The sequence below is a fragment of the Arvicanthis niloticus genome, chromosome 29 (assembly GCF_011762505.2).
Source record: "Arvicanthis niloticus isolate mArvNil1 chromosome 29, mArvNil1.pat.X, whole genome shotgun sequence".
In the NCBI taxonomy this organism is placed as follows: domain Eukaryota; kingdom Metazoa; phylum Chordata; class Mammalia; order Rodentia; family Muridae; genus Arvicanthis; species Arvicanthis niloticus.
In genome coordinates, this window is record NC_133437.1 from 2,596,729 (window position 1) to 2,616,251 (window position 19,523).

Here is a 19,523-nt window from a genome sequence, read left to right on the forward strand (position 1 = left end):
GGTGAGTAAATGATCTTGGAATATGATGTCATGATACAGAGGAAACACGAGTGGAAAATACGATGTGGTAATAGAAAGGAAAGATGAATGGAAAAACGTCTTCAACGTCTTACAGGAAAGGGCAACATTATTTTCAAAATAGCCAAAGCCCATCAGTTGTTTATAAATGTGAAATCTACAAATTAAAGCTATGCATGTAGCTTGGAAATCATTTGTAGGAAAGTAAAATGGAGCAGCTGACACCAGAGAAGACTGAGGTGCAAAAGACTGAGGATGGTTCTTGGGCAGTGCTGTCTGGCTGGAGAAGGGGAAGAAAAGGATGAGATCAAGAAGAGGGAAGACAGGAGAGAATATTTCAGAAAAGAATATGTTGTAGACTGTTAATGATAGACTGAGTAACTGATTTTATAGCTAAGAAAAGTAGTATTAAGGCCTTTAAATAAAAGTAATTGAATTGAAACAATGATGGAGAAAATTGAAGTAGTTAGAAGTTTAAGAAGAAAAGGAATTGAGCAACTTTACTGTAACTTTAATTTTTCAAAACCTGTTTTTAATGATGGTTCTTAAATGCTTTAACTTTCTTTGTAGCCCATCACCCACCAGAGGTAGTGAAAAAGAAAGGATACAGGGGAGGGGGAGAGGGAAGTGGACCTGCTTAGAAAGGTTCTTTGGAGCAACTCCTGTCTGTGTTGTCTGGAAATCGGCAGTTCAGCAGTGGTAGCTCGATCCACTTGCAAACACTTCACAGATACCAGCAGTCCAGTTCAGTAGAGTCAGGTTAGCAACAGACCTAGCAGAGACAGCCAGGCCTCAGCCTAGGCTCCAGTCAGCAGGAGGGACCAACAGGAACACCAAGAGAAGTTATTAGCTGTGCCTCTCAGGGAAGTAAAGATCAGTGAAGACGCGAGACCCACGAGGGTTGTCCAGCTAGCTGTGCCAGCAAACCAAGCTCTCTCTTTGTCACTTTGTGGAGTCCTATTCATGCCCTCCAGTCATCACGTGTCCTCCACAGGGCTGGCCTCTGCATGTGCTGAGGCACATGTATCTCAGCAGTCCATGGAAGTGGCAAGACACTGCAGTACACTATGCAATGTAAGGTGGGCCAAGAGCGTCATTAACAAAGAATCCTTCTTCACATGTCCTTTTACGTGCTTGCTATAGCAGAACATCCTCTCTCCTTTGTCTGCTTCAGCAAATGTTCTTCCATGAGTTGGCCTTAGCTTTTCACACCCGTGACAACTTTAACAAAACGTGTTTGCCCCAGCAAACACCATCCAACCGACTTTCCATGGAACCCTTTACTAAATGCATTTATGGGAAAAGCAGAGAAAGGGAAGCCTGTGATGGGGCAGCAGGCTTTCAGAGGGGCAGGAAGAGGATTACAGTGATGTCTTCCCTCTGGACCACTGCAAGAAGGGTCGACTGAACATGACAAATGCTGTGTTAAGCTCTTGGAAGACAAGATGGAGAAGGCAGCTGTCAGCACAAGGAAATACATGTCATGTTTTTCTTTTTTTTCTTTCTTTTTTTTTTTTGGTTTTTCGAGACAGGGTTTCTCTGTGTAGCCCTGGCTGCCCTGGAACTCACTCTGTAGACCAGGCTGGCCTTGAACTCAGAAATCCGCCTGTCTCTGCCTCCCAAGTGCTGGGATTAAAGGCGTGCGCCACCACTGCCTGGCATCTTGGCTTTATCTTAAGATGGAGGTTTGCGGGGAATAGGGGGTGGCTGAGTGTGTGCAAGCTTGTGTGTTGTGTGTATGTGTGTGTGATAATAAAGATATAGTGAAAGGATTGTTCTGACTGATGAGAAAACATTGATTTAAAAGCTGAGTATGGTAGTGCATGCCTATAATCTCAGCACTTGGAAGGGTGAGGAAGGAACAGGAATTAATCTGCATACCAAGGTTGAGGCCAGCCTGGGCTGCATAAGACTCAGTCTCAACAAAACAAAACAAAACAAAACAAAACAAAACAAAACAAAACAAAAAAAGTATTCCTGAAGAGCATTTGTGGGTGGGTATCCGTAGAATGGAAAGGGACTAGCGGGGGACGGTTAGATGCTCATATGTGTGGTAAGACCCAGAGAATTCATGTTCTAGTGAGTTGTTCTAATACTCTGTGGGATGAAGCACTCCAGTTGTGATTACATTCCAAGGAAAATGATTATTCTGGGAGTGAAATGAATAGTTATTACAGGACAGTGCAGAGTTATGCATGGTTTCTCTTTTCATCATCCTGAGCCAAACTGTATATTCTGAAAATGTAGAGCTTCTAGAAATTGGACGTCCGCTAAAAGCCGGCACACCCTTCCTCCACAGAGTACTTTAGGATTACCCCAATTTGCCACCTCATAGCAGTTAATCACTGTGTTCTTTCCCACAAGGATGAATATATTCTGTCATTTTTGGTCTTGCTTTGTGTGTTGAGCCTCAAGACTCATTTTCAATATGACTCATTTGTCAAGCTTCATGTAACAGAGTTTGAATAACTTTCCTAGTTGCCATTTGTTGAAAGGATTTTTTTTTTGTGTGTATGCTAAATGACTGTCTTGATTTGTTTGGCCTTGTAGCTGAAATAGAAGAAGACAAGGCTCTTGGCTCTTTAAATTCAAGCAGAAAACAGCTTCATTGAGGCTTATGATCTAGTGTTCTGGGGCCCAGGGAGACAGCTCAAGGGAGAACACGTGTTTAGCCACAGCGTTGCAAAGGAGGATATTGAGGGCTTGGCACTAAGAGCGTCGGTGTTCGGAATTCATATTTGTAGAGACAATAGTGAGGTGGCCTTGACAGAAAGAAAGTCATGCTTGGAAACATAATAAATAAGTAATCAAAGTGATATTTCTTCCAGTTTGGTTTTATATTTTATCATATTGTGCTTTTTAAAAAAACTTTAAAAATTTTTAAATTAAATCTTAATTTTAATTTTTAATTTTTTTAGCTATCATGAATGTTTATTTTTATGCTAATTTTGGAGTTCTAAATCAGTATGTAACTACTTACAGATTATTTATTGATATGCATTTGAAATGCATTATATTGAAATATAATTGTATTATGCTAATCATTTACTTTGACTATCTGTGATTGAGTCAGTGATTCCATATATTGTTTGGGGATGTTATTTGACAATAGATGTTAAAACAGCAGCTTTTTAAAACTACTAATTATATTTATTTGTTCCCCGCGTGTATTGTTTTGTTTTAGTTACTTCCTAAGAACTTTCCTGTATGATTAAACAATTTATTAAGGTGTTGAATGCTCCTCATTAAGTATAAAAATAAATCACACTTTTTATTTCTTTTTGGTATGAATTTCTAGAAATTGGAATGAAACTATACCAAAATACATATTTTTTAACCTAAATTGTTTTACTAAAATAAAGGTTATTACAGCATTGGATAATTAATACATATTATTATATAGGCAAAAATCATTTGATTAAAAAAATGTGTGTGGTATATTGCTGAATGTGTAAACCTGAGGAGACTGTGACAGAGTCTTCACTCAGTGTTGTAAGTCTAGTGCAGCATCTAACGATAGTAGGATGCAGAAGATGCCCACCAGAGTCCGCTGCTGTGCCTCTGGCTATGAATTCTTGCCTCAGGGACCTAGTAAGGTACTCTGTTTCTTTTGTGTAAGTACTTAGTTAACTGCTGAGAATTGAACAGGGGAGAGACCTGGCAAGCCATGGCTCTGGCACAGTTTATGTACCAGGAGCCATAGGCTTCTCCTCTGAAACCTTTGATCATGAGATCAGTTTCAGAATTTATTTGTAAAATAGTTTTACTTCCAGTGTTTAAATGTGTTAATGAGGCATTCATATTTTCTGTATTTGCTGCTTATTTATGTTTTTAGTTCCTTAAGTCAGGACTTTGTAACATATGTATGAAGTGTGACATTTATGTATATAGATATTGGCAGTTAAAAATGTGATGTCTGTGTGTGTGCATATATGTATGTATATATGCATATGCTCACACATGCATATATATGTGTATGCTCACACATGTATGTATATATGCATGCTCATAATGCTTATTTTTTTCCTTTCAGGGAGCCTGACGGATGAGGGACACCAGTATTGTTGTAAACTAGTGGAAATGAATTCAAAAAGTGGTCCAGGCCTTATTGGTTTAGGCATTATAGCTTTACAAGACAAGAAGTATGAAGATGCTGTTAGTCATCTAACAGAAGGTAATGAATATACAGTGTGTAGCATTTAATATGGCGTATAGGTAATCAGTCCATAGGGACTATTAGCCTCACACACACACACACACACACACACACACACACACACACACACACTCACTCTAGAGCCTGCTTCTTAGGTTTGAATTTCAAATTTTCAATGTAAGAGTGTGGAAAAGTTCAACTTTATGTGTCATAGTGATTTCCTTTGTACAATATAGAAACTTTGAGGAAGCCGTAGAAGTAGAGAGGCTTAGCTTAATCATCCTAGGTGTGTTTTGGATAAACTTACATTCAGGCCGAGATATGCCTGACAGAATGAGGAAAGTTGATGACCTGTGTTTGGGGGAAGAGACAGTGAGGTCAAGGAGTGCATTTGAGGACTGACAGAGCAAAGAACGCTTGCTCAGGGTAGGTCTGTAAGGCTTGAGGATGGAGTCCGGGCGTGGGAAAGGACAGGAAGTGAAGCTGAGTGTGGCCTAGCAGCATTGTTACCAAGCTGACATGGCATGCTGAGGACAGCAGGAGTCCATGGAAGCTCTAAGCACAGAAATGCTGTATTCTGATTGGTGGTTTTAGACAGTTGGGGCTAGGGAGGTAGATCAGTCAGGAAGTGCTTGTGCATGTGTGGACTTGAGTCTGATTCCTGGAACCCATGGTATCTGTGATTACCTCATCCTTCTAGGCTTGAAGGAAAGCCCTCTCTGCATAGCTGGGTGGTATCATCTAGCAGAAGCCCAAGTCAAAATGCACAGACCTAAGGAAGCTATTCTTTCTTGCAATCAAGGTATTCTTGATGGACTTTGTGTTTGTACATAAGGGGGACCAACAAATGCTGTTTGTTTTGGTTGAACTTGAGAAAGATACTATTGTTACCATGATGGACTTTTTTTTTTTTTTTTCATCTTAAATTTGTGGTTGATTTAAATTGCACCAAGGAAGAGAAACCAATGCTAAATCTGTATGCATGTCTGGTAGTATATTTATTTGTATACATGTCTGCTAGTATATCTTTAAGGTGCGGGCTTAGGTATGGATGTTAGGCCTTTTCAACAAGGAACTTTCTGGTATGGTTAGAAGTTTCATGATTCTTAATGTCATAGATATAGATGAGAGATAATTCTTTGTTCTTGACCTAGTTAGCTGACAAACTTCTGCATTTATTTGACAGTGGATTCTAATTCATCTTCTCTGCTCTTCCACTGCCCTGAATTTGCTAGCTGCAGAGGTCTAGTAGCCATCGTTACTCTTCAACGTCTTCAATTTTATTGCATACCATATGAAGATAGAGGTCTTAAATTCATGTGTTTAGTTTCAAATTCAGGTCTTTCCTAGAAGAATCTGGGAGTTTATTTGTGTTTGAATTATTCATTTCTATCTCTATATTAAATAATTATATGTGTATATATATTAGGAATTTTGCTCACAGTATGCGCAGTGTGTTATGGTTTTGTTTTTAAAGAAAATCTTACATTTTTAAGATTGATTTTGTTATGTGTATGGGGAAGTTTGCATGTATGTCTATGCGCCATTTCATGCATCGGTTGTGGAGGGCAGAAGGAGGGGCATGGGGTCCCCTGGAACAGGAGCTGTAGATGATTGTGAACTGCCCTGTGGGTGCTGGAAATCAGACCTAGGCCTTTTGGAACAGCAGCCAGTGTTCTTAACTGCAGAACCGATATATAAAAGTTCTGTTTTAGCCCGCCTGCCTGCCTGCCTGCCTTCTTTCCTTCCTTCTTTCCTTCCTTCCTTCCTTCCTTCCTTCCTTCCTTCCTTCCTTCCCTCCCTCCCTCCCTCCTTCCTTTCTTTTTTCTTTCTTTCTTCCTTCCCTCCTTCCCTCCCTCCTTCCTTTCTTTTTTCTTTCTTTCTTCCTTCCCTCCTTCCCTCCTTCCCTCCCTCCCTCCCTCCCTCCTTTCTTTTTTCCTTCCTTCCTTCCTTCCTTCCTTCCTTCCTTCCTTCCCTTCCCTTCCCTTCCCTTCCCTTCCCTTCCCTTCCCTCCCTCCCTCCCTCCCTTCCTTCCCTCCTTCCTTTCTTTGTATGTGTGCATGTATACATGGACACATGCTATATAACATAAGTGTACAAGTCATAGGATAACTTGGAGAGCTCTGTCTCTCTTACCACGTGGTCACGGGCACTGCAGTAAAGCTGTCAGGCTGGGCAAGCACCGTTGTCTTTTAGGCTGTCTCACTGGCCCCATGCCGTTCTTAAAAAGCAAGCAAACTAAATTGCTGGAGCTCGAGTCCTATGTCCTTAATCTTGTCAGCTCTGAAGACCATAGATAACCTCGGTGCATCAGGTGGCAGTCTTCATCAGAAGAATCTTTGTCTTCGTCTGAAAGCAGAGGCTTTGCTTAAACTCTCAGATTGTGCATCTTCGGAGGAGGCAGTTCGTACCCTTGATCAGGTACGTAGTCTGAGTCTTCCCTTTCAGCTTCAGCTTCCAGGTACTGGGTACCAGCTTTCTCTCCTGTCCACATGTTTACCACCATACATTTTGAGTTACAGACACAAATTTAGTATCTACCTTTCATACTCTTGAAACGCCTTGCTGTTTGTGTGCCTTCTGGTTAAATACTTCAGTACTTCTCGTGAAGACTTTGTTTTGGTGCCTGTTTTCCCATCTCGTTTCTGTCCTTTTGAAAAAGCACTACTTGCTTATTAACAATTTAGGACTTTAACTTTTTTCTTTAGAAAATATTTTATAGATTATTGATCAATTGATGACTTAATAGCTTCATGTTCAAAACTGTAGTGTTTGCCTCATCCACAGACATTGATTTGTTTTTAAAGGAGGGAACTGAAATTTCTTAGTGAGAGAACACAGTGGGCAGGTGATAGTGAGAACACAGTGGGAGATCATGAATTTTAGTGCTTTGGCAGATATATTAGTTATTGTGAGTTTTTTTTTTTTTTTTAATAAGTGCTTTGTGTATTTCAAAGGATTTTGCAGTCTATATCATTTCTTTAAAGTGACATCAGCCATTGGCCTCCTTCAAGAACTCTTTTAAGTATCAGGATGTGGTGGTTCATGGCTGGTACTCCAGCACAGAGGCTCAGGCAGAAGGATGGTCATGATTTCAAGGCCAGCCTGTGATACATTATGAATTCCAGGCCATCCTGAGCTACACTGAGACCTACGTCTCAGAAAACCTAGCATCTTATACTCTCCCTGTCGATCCTAAGTATGTATCTTGTGTAGATGCTTTATAGATAGTTTTTCAATGCCTTTCCCACTCTTTCAAAAAATATAATGGAGTGTTCCTTTAAAAACTGTAAGAGCCCATATCTGAAACAGAAAATCTGTTGAGCGCAAAACATCATGTCATGCTAGAAAGCAAAGAAACTATAAAAGAACCACACAAATGAGATGGGACCCTAGCTGGCCACCAAGGGCAACAATGAATGTCCTGAGGGGAAACCATGTTTAAATATGTTTAAGTTGCAGTGTGTGTGACGCTACCACAAAGAAAAAAAAAATCAAAAATAGTGATGTGTTTTTTTGAAAACAGATCATTGGCTGATGCTAAGGAACACACTGTAAAGTGTGAAAGCATTAGTCATGCGTCTCTATGAACTGCTCCTCAAGACAGCCAGACAGATAGGGGAACTTTCTCTTGTTTTAAGTATTGTGTGTGATAAGGAGAAGTGCTATGATAGACTAGAAATCTTCATTTTATAATCTCCAGTGAATAAAGACATGTAGGTGCTGAGGATCTGTGGCTTCCACAGATAAAAAGATGGTCTAACACAACCACAGCAAATAGCACATTATCACCAGAGCATCAGACCCGTATCAGGTCAGGTGTCCAGCCCTATGTGTTGACACAGGGATCAGTGAGAATGTCATAAAAGTAGCCTTATACAAATGTAACATTGTAACACTATGGCAGATGGTCTGTATTGTCACAGTTAAATTGTAGGGAAGAAAGCAGAAAAATAGAAGGAGACCCTGTATTTTAAAAGTTACTTAAAAGAACTATCATCTAATTGAAATATATGTACCTTAGTTGAATTTTGACTAAAGTAAGTCTCTCAAATCCTTCATGATGCAACTAGGAAATCTGATGCTGAGAGAGCCATACAGTTAGTTGACTTTGGATCTGAGAATGGTAGTGAGGTTGCCATTTACAAATGACTTTATCTTAAGTGTGTGTGCTGAACTATCACAGACGAGAAGTTATGATACCTGACATTTGTTTTAAATTCGTCTGAGGAGTATGGCAAAGGGTGGATACTTTCATGGGAAGACAACACATCTGAGTTTATAATTCTGTAGCTGGATAGCAAGTAATGCAAGTCTGCTATCCTTAACTTTCTTGGGCATTTGAAGTTTCTGCAATTGAATGGTAAACACTGAAAATCTGGATAGTAATGGGTCTATCTTCTGACTATATCTTGTCACACCTTGTTCTTCTGTGGTTCTTCTTTAAGTAGAACAAACATGCCAAGCTGTTTGGAGAGATTTGTAACCGATATCCATTGTTTTCCATCTAGGTTTCTGATGTAGATAATACCCCAGGACTGCTGGTTCTCCAAGGCCTGGCCTGTCTGAACACAGGTGCTATAGACAAGGCTACAAAGGTTGGTGCATTTCATTCAAGTGAAACACTATTTGATGTCTAAAAGAGGATTTTGGGATTTACTTCAATGGTACAGTGTTTGTCTACAAAGTTTAAGGCCCTAAATTTGGTCCCAAGAGCCAGAAATAGAGCAAAATTAAATATAAAATTAAAAAAAAAAAAACTAAACAAAACACTCAACTAAGAAATAAAACTCAAAAGCCACTTAAAAATATTATATTTTTTTTGTGTGTGTTTGGGTATTTCCTTGCACCATGTTTGTGCCTGGGTCCCTCAGAGGTCAAGAAAGAGCATGGGATTCCTGATGGTTATCAGCCACCGTGTGGGTGCTGGAGATTGAACCTGGGACTCTGGCAGAACAGCCAGCACTCTTAACCCATGAGCCACCTCTCCAATCCCCATTTGTTTTGAATGGCTATGGAATTGACAAGTGTCTCCTCCACAGATCATGGAAGACCTTGTAGCCTCTTACCCTGATCTAGCTGAGGCTCACGCTCTTGAGGCCCAGGTTCACTTTACTAAGAAGGACTATGTGAAAGCAGAAACGAGGTAAGACTGTGCTCCAGTGATGTCCTCCTTTCTCTCAAAAACTCGAAATGGGCCTGGTGAAGGTCTAAGTTTAGATTTCTGTGGCACATGCATGTGTGCATGTGCGTTTAATTTCACTTGTAGCACAGGAACTATACATTTTTCTGTAATGAATTTCTGATGTAATTAGCTCATCATACGCTTAGTTAGCCCATGTAATATTTGTGCTTCTTAAAAGCTCTTCTTCAATAACATAATTTTTTGCTTGTTATAGTCTAAATTCTGGAGTCGGGACATGTTTTAGATTTGGGATTTTTCTTTTTTTTTTGTTCATTTATTTTATGCATGTGGGTGTATTGCCTGTATAAATGTGTGCCAGGTATCTGCATAGTTCAGATTATGGTGTCAGATGCCCTGAACCTGTAGTTACATAGACAGTTTTGGGCATCCATGTTGGTACTGGATGGTTTTCCCGGTCCTCTGGAAAAACATCAGGTACTCTTAACCCTGAGCCGTCTCTAGCTCCTACATTTGCATTTCTTGAATCATCTAACTTGATTGTTTTATTTTGGAGTCTCTTAAATTTTACACACACACACACACACACACACACACACACACACACACATTTTGGAGTCCTTTATGTTTTACACACACTCACACACATATGTGCACACACACATACACTCACATATACATACACAAACACACACATACACACATGCAAACAATACATATGCAAACATACTTGTCTTCACTTCCCTTTGGTGATTTAGTTTCCAGAGAGCGCTTGAGAAAGATGCGGAAGTTGCCGAGTATCATTACCAGCTTGGGCTGACATACTGGTTCATGGGTGAGGAGACAAGAAAAGACAGAACAAAGGCTCTTACCCACTTCCTGAAGGTAAACTACTGCTAAATGTTTCTGTTAGAGTGGAGATTTGTTAAGCACTCAAATGGTGTTAGATTAGTTATTTAACATGACTAGTTACTGGAGTATCTTTTTGCGTTTCTTGTCTCATAGAAGAGGTTTTGTGAGAGTATTCTGTGGGTTTTTCTAAGTAAAAATTTAAATCCTGAAAGTATAAAAGTGTCTGTTTCAGAGAGCTATGTTACAGAAGTCTAGCCGTGGGGACTGTGGAAGAAACACTGTTTTAGCTGATGATAACTTTGTAGTTTGTGGTCCACGAGTCTAGAATTTTAGCTTCCTGTTTTTATAGACGTTTAACATGTATGTCTTAAATTCTGATCTTCTCAGGAGAGCATAGTAATTTGACAATGGCTTTAAATTTTACATTTGTTTTACTAAAGAACGGTTTGTTTATTGTGTCTATTTTCTGTAGGCAATGTGGGCCAGCTTCTGCTTCTGTTTTAAATTCACACTAAGGGATTGTTTGGCATAATTCTATACTTTCAGTAAAATAGTTTCTTTTCTTTAATCAGTGTGCTGTATCAGTGCATATATACTATATGCATTGAGACAAACTTTTAACACCACATTGTTGATGTTTATTTCCAAGGCTGCGAGACTGGATGCACACATGGGTAAAGTTTTCTGCTACCTAGGCCATTATTACCGAGATGTGGCTGGAGACATAACCAGAGCCCGAGGGTGTTACAGGAAAGCGTTTGACTTAGATGACAGTGATGCTGAGTCTGGGGCTGCTGCAGTTGACCTGAGCGTGGAGCTTGAAGACACGGTCTGTCTCATGACTTTTGTCTCTTCCCAGCATATAAATGGGAATGGTTTTTTATATTATATTTACTTGAAAGTTATTATTAGTTTTTCTTTTTCTTTATAGGTAAAATAGAAATATCTTTGCACTTGCTTATAAACTACATTTTTCTTTTCATTGGTAGATAGATACTGAATTACTTGTCAGTTTTCCATGTGTGCTTTTACATGGTGTGAACATGGATTGTTGGCATTCATGGGTATGTGCATGAGTGTATTGGCTTGAGGTCATTGTTAGGTGTCTTTCCTTGATAGACTTACTCTTTTTAATTTTTGAGAGTAGACTGTTCACTGAACCTGAAGCTCACTGGTTCTGCCAGGCTAACCTGCCAGTGAGCTTCAGGGCTCCATCTGGTCCCCATCCCCGTTTGGCACTGCTGGGGTGATGGCAGCACTCCCTGCCCCTAGCTTTCACATGAGATCTGCAGATCTAGCCTCAGGTCCTTCTGCTCTAGTTAACTTCCTGACTTCCCATTTGTTATTATAATTAGTTTACATATTTCATTGTAAATTAAAAAACTAGAAATAAGAACTGAAAATGTGTCTATATCTTGTGTATAATTGTTCTGTATTTTCATATTTGGTGTCCCTGACATTGATATTTTGTCATTAGGAAACTGCTTTAGCTATCTTGACAGCAGTAACTCAGAAGGCAAGTGCCGGAGCAGCGAAGTGGGCGTGGCTGAGGAGAGGACTGTACTATTTGAAAGCCGGTCAACATTCTCAAGCAGTGTCTGAGTAAGGCTTTTTACTGTGTTTACATTAAACAGTGTAGTGCTTGTTTAAATTTCTTTGCTAACCACATGACCTTTATAAGTAGCCTATTACCAAGATGCATTTTGAGAAAAACATAACACAATGTTTATGATTAACAGGGTGCTTTTTGTTTGCAGGGCAGTAGAATTTAAAGTGGTCAAGGCATGTACTTGGTTGAGGAGTTAGTTAAGTCTTTGTTGGCATCATGATGCAGTAGGTCCCCCGTGTGACATTTCAGTAATAAAAGATGAGCTCTCTCTGCTGTTACACTCATACTTGTTGGCTAAGGCAAGGTGGACCTTGGCAGCTTGAAGGGTGTTTTGGAGAGGCTCATATGCAGTTGATTTTAGTCATTTGGTTTGAACTGTATTTCAGGGTAAAAATATTAAGTGAAGATAAGTCATTTGTGATGTATGTTAGTTTTTTAGAATGTAAATATTCAGATTTTTTTTTTATAAGAATGCAATGATTAGAAGTATAAGCATTCCTTTTAGTCCTGTTTTCAGTAGGAGGCCTGATAGGCTGACAGACTGACAGGCAAACCGAGACGTCTACTTGTCCTGGTAGGTTAGAAAACTGGAGTTCTGTCAGAGAATAAAGAAAAAGACATCATGGTCCGCATTTTCCCAAAAGAACATTTTGTTCTTATTTTTTAAAGGTTGCTTTAGAAAGTCTTCTTACTGTTAAACCTTCACATTGTAAAAGAGAGAGAGAGGACTGTTTTAAGTACCACGCTTGCAAATCAGAGGACATACGGACGATGTGATCGCACTGCTTAGCTTGTATAGTTCTTTAGATGTGGGCACAGTTCTGTCTCCTACAGTTCTCTCACTGTTTCTCAAATGCTTAAGTTTACAGGCAGCATTAAGGGCAGACCCAAAGGACTGCAATTGCTGGGAGTCATTAGGAGAGGCGTACTTGAGCAGAGGTGGCTACACAACAGCCTTGAAGTCTTTCACAAGAGCCAGTGAGCTCAACCCAGACTCTACATACAGTGTGTTTAAAGTGGCAGCGATACAGCAAATCCTCGGCAGATATTCAGAGGCCATTTCACAGTATCAGCTGATCATTAAAAAGAAAGAAGATTATGTGCCTGCCTTAAAAGGTAATTTCTTTTCAAAACTTCCTTTTTAAAAAATTTTTAATAATATTGAACTATAAAACCCCCAAGTAATTTTCTACCTTCCTGTATTAAATACATTGAAAATAATATAGTCAATAGCAAGTATCTGACAAAAATTTCTTATTAAGAATTTCTTGATTTGATTATTTGATTTGATTATCAAACGATCAAGTTTTATTTCCTCAACAGTTCATAAATGGTAATATGGTAGAGGTTTAACTTTTAGACAAACAGAACAAAAGCTATTGGACCCCAAATATATCTTCCAAACAAATCTCTCTGATACTATGTGTCCTAGTTAGGTTTCTATTGCTGTGAAGAGCAGTCTCTTATAAAGAAAACATTTCATTGGGGCAGGCTTACAACTGAGAACTTTAGTGCATTGTCGTCATGGAAAAGCATGGTGGCATGCAGACCACAGTGCTGAAAAATAACTGAGACCTCTATATCTGGATCTCAGGGCCTGGCTTCAACATCTAAAACCACAGAGCCCACTCCCAGTGGCACACTGCCCCCCAATAAGGCCATACCTCCTAATAGTCTCACTCCCTATAAGCCTCTGGGGGCATTTTCATTTAAACCACCACTCTATGTTTTGGTATTTCTATATTCCCAGAGTATCTTAATCATTATTTAAAAATGATTTTATAGTAGCTATTTAAGTTTTTGAGCATATGTTACCCGTTCATAACAAGCCTTTAATTTCAGTGGCTCTCCTTGACCTCCTGTGTTGGTTTGCAGCTGGAATCACTTGTCTTTTTTCTTCTCACTCCTTTCCCTTTTTCCATGTATAAATCTTTTCTTTAAAGAAAGAAAAATCATACATTTATAAAATATTTCCTGGCACATGAGGAACTTACTATTTCATTTAATTTTTACTGTATAGTTTCTACACAGATTTTAATACAAAAGGTCAAATACTGTTTTTAAGCCGGCATCTGTAGTCAAGGCAACTCTGTACAGATAACTTCCTGTGAGTTTTAGTGCTTCTTTTATTGCAAGAGAACCTTGACATTTGAGGTTTTTTTAATTAATTTTTTATTGGACATTTTATTTACATTTCAGATGTTATCTCCTTTCCCCATTCCCCCCACCAGAAACCCCCTATCTCATCCCCCCTCCTCCTGAGGATGTGTTTCCACCCAGCCAGCCACTCCCACTTTCTCACCCTCAAATTTCCCCACACTGGGACATCCAGCCTTCACTGGACCAAGGACCTCCTCTCCCACCTATGCCGGACAAGACCATCCTCCCCTATGTATACAGCTGGGGCTATGGGTCCCTCCCTATGTTCTCCCAGGATGGTGGTTTAGACCCTGGGAGTTTTGGTTGGTTGGTGGTGTTGCTCTCCCCATGGGGCCACAAACCCCTTCAGCTCCATCAGTCTTTTCTCTAATTCTTCCATTGGGAACCTCATGATTAGTTCAGTGGTTAGCTGTGAGCATCCGCCTCTGTATATGTCGGGCTCTGTCAAGCCTCTAAGGAGACAGCTATATCAAGCTCTTGTCAGCATGTACTTTCTGGCATCCACATCAGCATCTGCCTTTGGTGACTGCACATAGGATGGATACCCAGGTGGAGCAGTCTCCAGATGGCCTCTCCTTAAGTTTCTGTCCCACACTTTGTCTCCATATTTGATCCCATGAATATTTTGTTACTCCTAAGAAGGAACAAAGCACCCACACTTTGCTTTTTCTTCTTAATGAGCTTTATGTTGTTTGTGAGTTGTATCTTGGGTATTGTGAGCTTTTGGGCTAATATCCACTTATCAGTGAGTGCATACCATGTGTGTTCTTTTGTGATTGGGTTACCTTACTCAGGATGATATTTTCTAGTTCCATTCATTTGCCTAAGAATTTCTCAGATTCATTGTTTTTAATAGCTGAGTAGTATTCCATTGTGTAAATGTACCACATTTTCTGTATCCATTCCTCTGTTGAAGGACATCTGGATTTTTTCCAGCTTCTGGCTATTATAAATAAGGCTGCTATTTTCTAAATGTATCAAGATTGTATTTAGAAATAATTTTATAAAATAACACTGCCTTGTTTTCTGGGAAATGTTCTTAAAAGAACAACAGGTTTATCTCAAGTTGATTCTGAGTGTTTGTTTTGTATATTTTTATGGTACACAACGTCACCTGACTGCAGGTTTGGGTGAGTGCCACCTGATGCTGGGGAAGGCGGCCTTAGTGGATTTTCTGGACGGAAAAGCTGTGGACTATGTGGAACAAGCGCTGGGGTATTTCACCCGGTTAGTACCATCTTTCTTTAGCACTCTCACTTGCTTGGTAGTATAATAAAGCTAAATTCAGAATATAATTTTATGCCTGTGCTGCTAGATATAGCATATAGCTATTCAGACTGTTAAACACAAAGAATAACAGACTAGCCAATTAATTCTGTAGCATACAAACTGAATTAATTTTCCATGTGGAGAAAGAGACATCTTGTGCTCTTTGTGGTGGCTGCCATGCTGCAGAAAGGAGGGATCCAGCAGCCACTACTGTCAGTGTCTTAGAGCTCTCTCTCTTTCCTGGCTCTGACATGGTGGCTGTCTGCTGCAAATCATAGAGGCGTGGGGCTTCAAATGTGGAGTATGCTTTACACTCATCAGTAGGAGTAGGGTCTGTTTCAGCTTCTAGATGGACTGAAGATAACCCCCCCCCAAAAACAAACAAACAAACAAGCTTTCCCAATAATCCTGGAAAGAAGCTAGCTCTAAGACTAAAGTGGTGTATCTAATAATTTCTAAAGAACCTGGAAATTTTAAATCTAGAATATTATACAAGTGCAACGTATTGTTTGTGTTAGATGACTTTAAAAAGTCCACATACTAGTTAGGGGTCAGGGAGATGGCTCTCAGGTAAGAGCAGTTGCTGGGCAAGCATGAGTACCTGAGTTTCAATCCGCAGCACTAAGGCTGGCCTTGTCTTCACGTGTGCCTCTAACTCTGCTGTTTTGGGAGGTCGAGCCCAACAAGCACTAAGTCTTACTGGGTGCCAGCCTGGCTCCAGGTTCAGTGAGGCCATCTGCCATGTGTCAGAAAATATGACAGAGAGAGATAGAGCAGGATGCCTGCAGGATGCCTGTTGGCCTCTGCAGTAAGATGAACACACACACGCATACAGAGGTAACACCAAATTTACAGATCATCCTGGGCACACTGCTGTGGTGCCTGTCATCTAAGCCACTTGAGGAGCAAAGGCAAGAGGAGAGCAACTTCAAAGTCTCAGGAACACCTCAAGAGCAGCTATTCCACTGAGCTGAGTTTGAAACTTAGTTTTTTTTTTTTTTTTTTTTTCAAAGAATTAAAGCTGAAAAGACATGAGTTTGAGCTGTTAAGAGGCCCTTGATTCTATGGCAGTTTGTGCCCCGGCATAGGGAGGTGCTAGAGTGACAAGGCTGGAGAGGGTGGGTGGGTGACTGCCATCTTGGAGGCAGAGCGGAGGGGGATAAGATGGGGATTTCTGGAGGGAAGATCAAGAAAGGGACAACATTTGTAATGTAAATAAATAAGATAACCAAAATAATAATAATAATAGTAACAACAACAATAATAATCAGTGTTATTGTTTAAAAATAGAATATTACTTTTTTCTTTTCTCTCCTTTCATGTGTCAACTTTAGAAAAATTACTAAGATGTTTAAAGAAACGTAGAAATACTATCTTTCCTCCTGAGTCTCACAGGAGTTGGGCTGGGTGACTGGCTTGATGTTTCTCAGGAAGACCTGGGAAATGGGTCCTGACAAGTCTCCGTCTGCTTCTCCATCTGCTTGTGACACAGCAGTTTGTAGTAGCTCGGTATTGGGATTTGCCCTAAACTGAGATGCTCTGAGAAGGGAGGAGAGAAATGTGTAGCTCAACATGTGGCTCTGATTCTTTCCATTCTGTAAGGAACTAGCTGTTCACATCTCTCCTAATGCCTCTGTTTCCTTTTTGAGTCTTTCTTCAGGCTGCTCTTACTTGCTTCTTTTTTTTTTTATTGGATATTTCATTTACATTTCAGATGTTACCCCTTTCCCCATCTCCGCCCCACCCAGCAACCCCCTATCTCATCCCCCCTCCTCCTGCTTCTATGAGGATGTGCCTCCACTCACCCTCCCACTCCCACCTCCCCAACCATGATTTGCCCCACACTGGGGTGTCCAGCCTTCACTGGACCAAGGACTTCCTCACCCACCTATACCTGACCCTGTCATCCTCCCCTACATACACATCTGGAGCCATGGGTCCCTCCCTATGTGCTCCCAGGCTGGTGGTTTAGACCCTGGGAGCTCTGGTTGGTTGGTATTGTTGCTCTCCCATGGGGCTGCAAACCCTTTCAGATCCTTCAGTCTTCTCTCTCACTCCTTTGGGAACCCCATGATCAGTTCAATGGTTAGCTGTGAGCACCCATCTCTGTATATTTCAGGCTCTGGCAGACCACTAAGGAGACAGCTATATCAGGCTCCTGTCAGCATGCACTTCCTGGCATTCACATCAGTGTCTACCTTTGGTAACTGCACAAAGGGTGGATACCCAGGTGGAGCAGTCTCTGGTCTGCCCCCTTTTCAGTTTCTATCCCATGCTTTGTCTCCATATTTGCTCCCATGAGTATTTTGTTACTCCTTCTAAGAAGGGCCAAAGCACCCACACTTTGGTCTTCCTTCTTCATGAGCTTCATGTGGTCTGTGAGTTGTATCTTAGATATTGCGAGCTTTTGGGCTAATATCTAATTATCAGTGAGTGCATACCGTGTGTGTTCTTTTGTGATTGGGTTACCTCACTCAGGATGATATTTTCTAGCTCCATCCATTTGCCTAAGAATTTCTCAAATCCATCGTTTTAATAGCTGACTAATATTCCATTGTGTAAATGTACCATATTTTCTGCATCCATTCCTCTGTTGAAGGACATCTGGATTTTTCCAGCTTGTGGCTATCATAAATAAGGCTGCTATGAACAAAGTGAAGCATATGTCCTTGTTATATGTTGGAGCATCTTCTGGGTATATGCCCAGGAGTGTTATAGCTGGTTCCACAGGTAATGCTATGTCCAATTTTCCTTTTGGTTTTTTGAGACAGGGTTTCTCTGTAGCCCTGGCTGTCCTGGAACTCACTCTGTAGACAAGGCTGGCCTCGAACTCAGAAATCCGCCTGCCTCTGCCTCCCAAGTGCTTATGTCCAATTTTCTGAGGAACGGCCAGACTGACATACAGAGTGGTTGTACCAGCTTGCAATCCCACCAATAGTGATGGAATGTTCCTCTTTCTCTACATCCTCTCCAGCATCCACTATCACCTGAGTTTTTGACGTTAGCCATTCTGACTGGTGTGAGGTGGAATCTCAGGGTTGTTTTGATTTACATTTCCCTGTTGACTAAGGATATTGAACATTTCTTTAAGTGCTTCTCAGCCATTCAGGTTTCCTCAGTTGAGAAGTCTTTGTTTAGCTCTGTACCCCATTTCTTAATAGGGTTATTATATATTATATGTATAATATAATATATATTATATTATATATTATATGTATAATATAATATATATTATATTATATATTATATATATATTATATGTACAAAGAACTCAAGAAATTAGACTCTTAATTGCTTCTGAATGAAGACTTTATGTTTTCCTGGTTGGAGTTTTGTTATTTTGTAGTCAGCAAAAATCCTTTGTTACCACCAAATATAGTCAGTACAGATATAGTCAATACATTTTCCAGTCTTTTGAAGGGAAGTTGAAAGTCTGGGGATCTTATAACAAAGTCATTGACTTAGTTATTGATAAAAAGACAAAAAAGCACACTTTAAAACCCTAATACTAACACTGAACTGAAACAACAATAACAGAACTGCCCTACACTAGTCCTTGAGTGCTGCCAATGATGTATTTGGTTTCTGCTGCTTTTAACAATTATGGTGAAAAAATGCATAATTTTCTTCCATATAAAATAATCAGTCCCTCCCACCTTGCCTTTTTTCCAGTTCTGTTAAGTGACCAGTGAGACATATGCAGAGCCTGACACTGCCCTCAGTCAGGACTGTATATAGTTCTAAGGATACAGAGTCCTGAGAGACAGGCTTTTGGTCACAATTTTGAAAGCTTTTGTTTGTCTGGCAGGGCCCTGCAGCATCGACCTGATGTATCTTGCCTTTGGAAGCTCGTGGGAGATGCCTGCACCTGTCTGCACCCTGTTTCACCATCTAAAGTGCATGTTCATGTCTTAGGAGCCCTTCTCGGCCAGCAGAAGGGACAAGAAGTCTTAAAGAAAGATGAGCTCCTGTGTCTTGGAGGAAGGTGATTTACAGAGATTACCCGTCATTGGTATTACAGTTGAATTTGAACACTAGATTTTTAAAAACGCCATACTATTTATTTGTATTCTTCTGCAGGTGTTATGGTCGTGCATTAAAATTGATGTCTACATCTAATACATGGTGTGATCTTGGAATTAATTATTACCGTCAAGCACAACATCTAGCAGAAATGGGCAGCAGCACGGATGATCTTACTGAGCTACTGGAGAAATCTTTGCATGTATGAGAAGTTTTTTATGAACTAAAACCCAAGTGATTTAATGAAAGATGTTATTAATACTTTATTTAAACATTAAACTACATTTTATTTA

At 40.1% G+C, this 19,523-nt stretch overlaps 1 protein-coding gene across 12 annotated transcripts in view; it reads left to right on the forward strand.

Moving 5' to 3' along the window:
- The window catches only part of Skic3 (SKI3 subunit of superkiller complex), a 102,954-nt gene that overhangs the window by 27,154 nt on the left and 56,277 nt on the right, over nucleotides 1–19,523 (forward strand). For all 12 annotated transcript variants that reach the window (XM_076927028.1, XM_076927027.1, XM_076927026.1 and 9 more), the window contains 12 exons: nucleotides 4,052–4,192; nucleotides 4,875–4,976; nucleotides 6,456–6,595; nucleotides 8,686–8,772; nucleotides 9,217–9,320; nucleotides 10,076–10,202; nucleotides 10,819–10,998; nucleotides 11,647–11,771; nucleotides 12,641–12,894; nucleotides 15,063–15,165; nucleotides 19,016–19,192; nucleotides 19,288–19,432. In XM_076927028.1, the coding sequence (XP_076783143.1) occupies nucleotides 4,052–4,192; nucleotides 4,875–4,976; nucleotides 6,456–6,595; nucleotides 8,686–8,772; nucleotides 9,217–9,320; nucleotides 10,076–10,202; nucleotides 10,819–10,998; nucleotides 11,647–11,771; nucleotides 12,641–12,894; nucleotides 15,063–15,165; nucleotides 19,016–19,192; nucleotides 19,288–19,432 (1,685 nt within the window). The remainder of the gene's footprint in view (nucleotides 1–4,051; nucleotides 4,193–4,874; nucleotides 4,977–6,455; nucleotides 6,596–8,685; nucleotides 8,773–9,216; nucleotides 9,321–10,075; nucleotides 10,203–10,818; nucleotides 10,999–11,646; nucleotides 11,772–12,640; nucleotides 12,895–15,062; nucleotides 15,166–19,015; nucleotides 19,193–19,287; nucleotides 19,433–19,523) is intronic.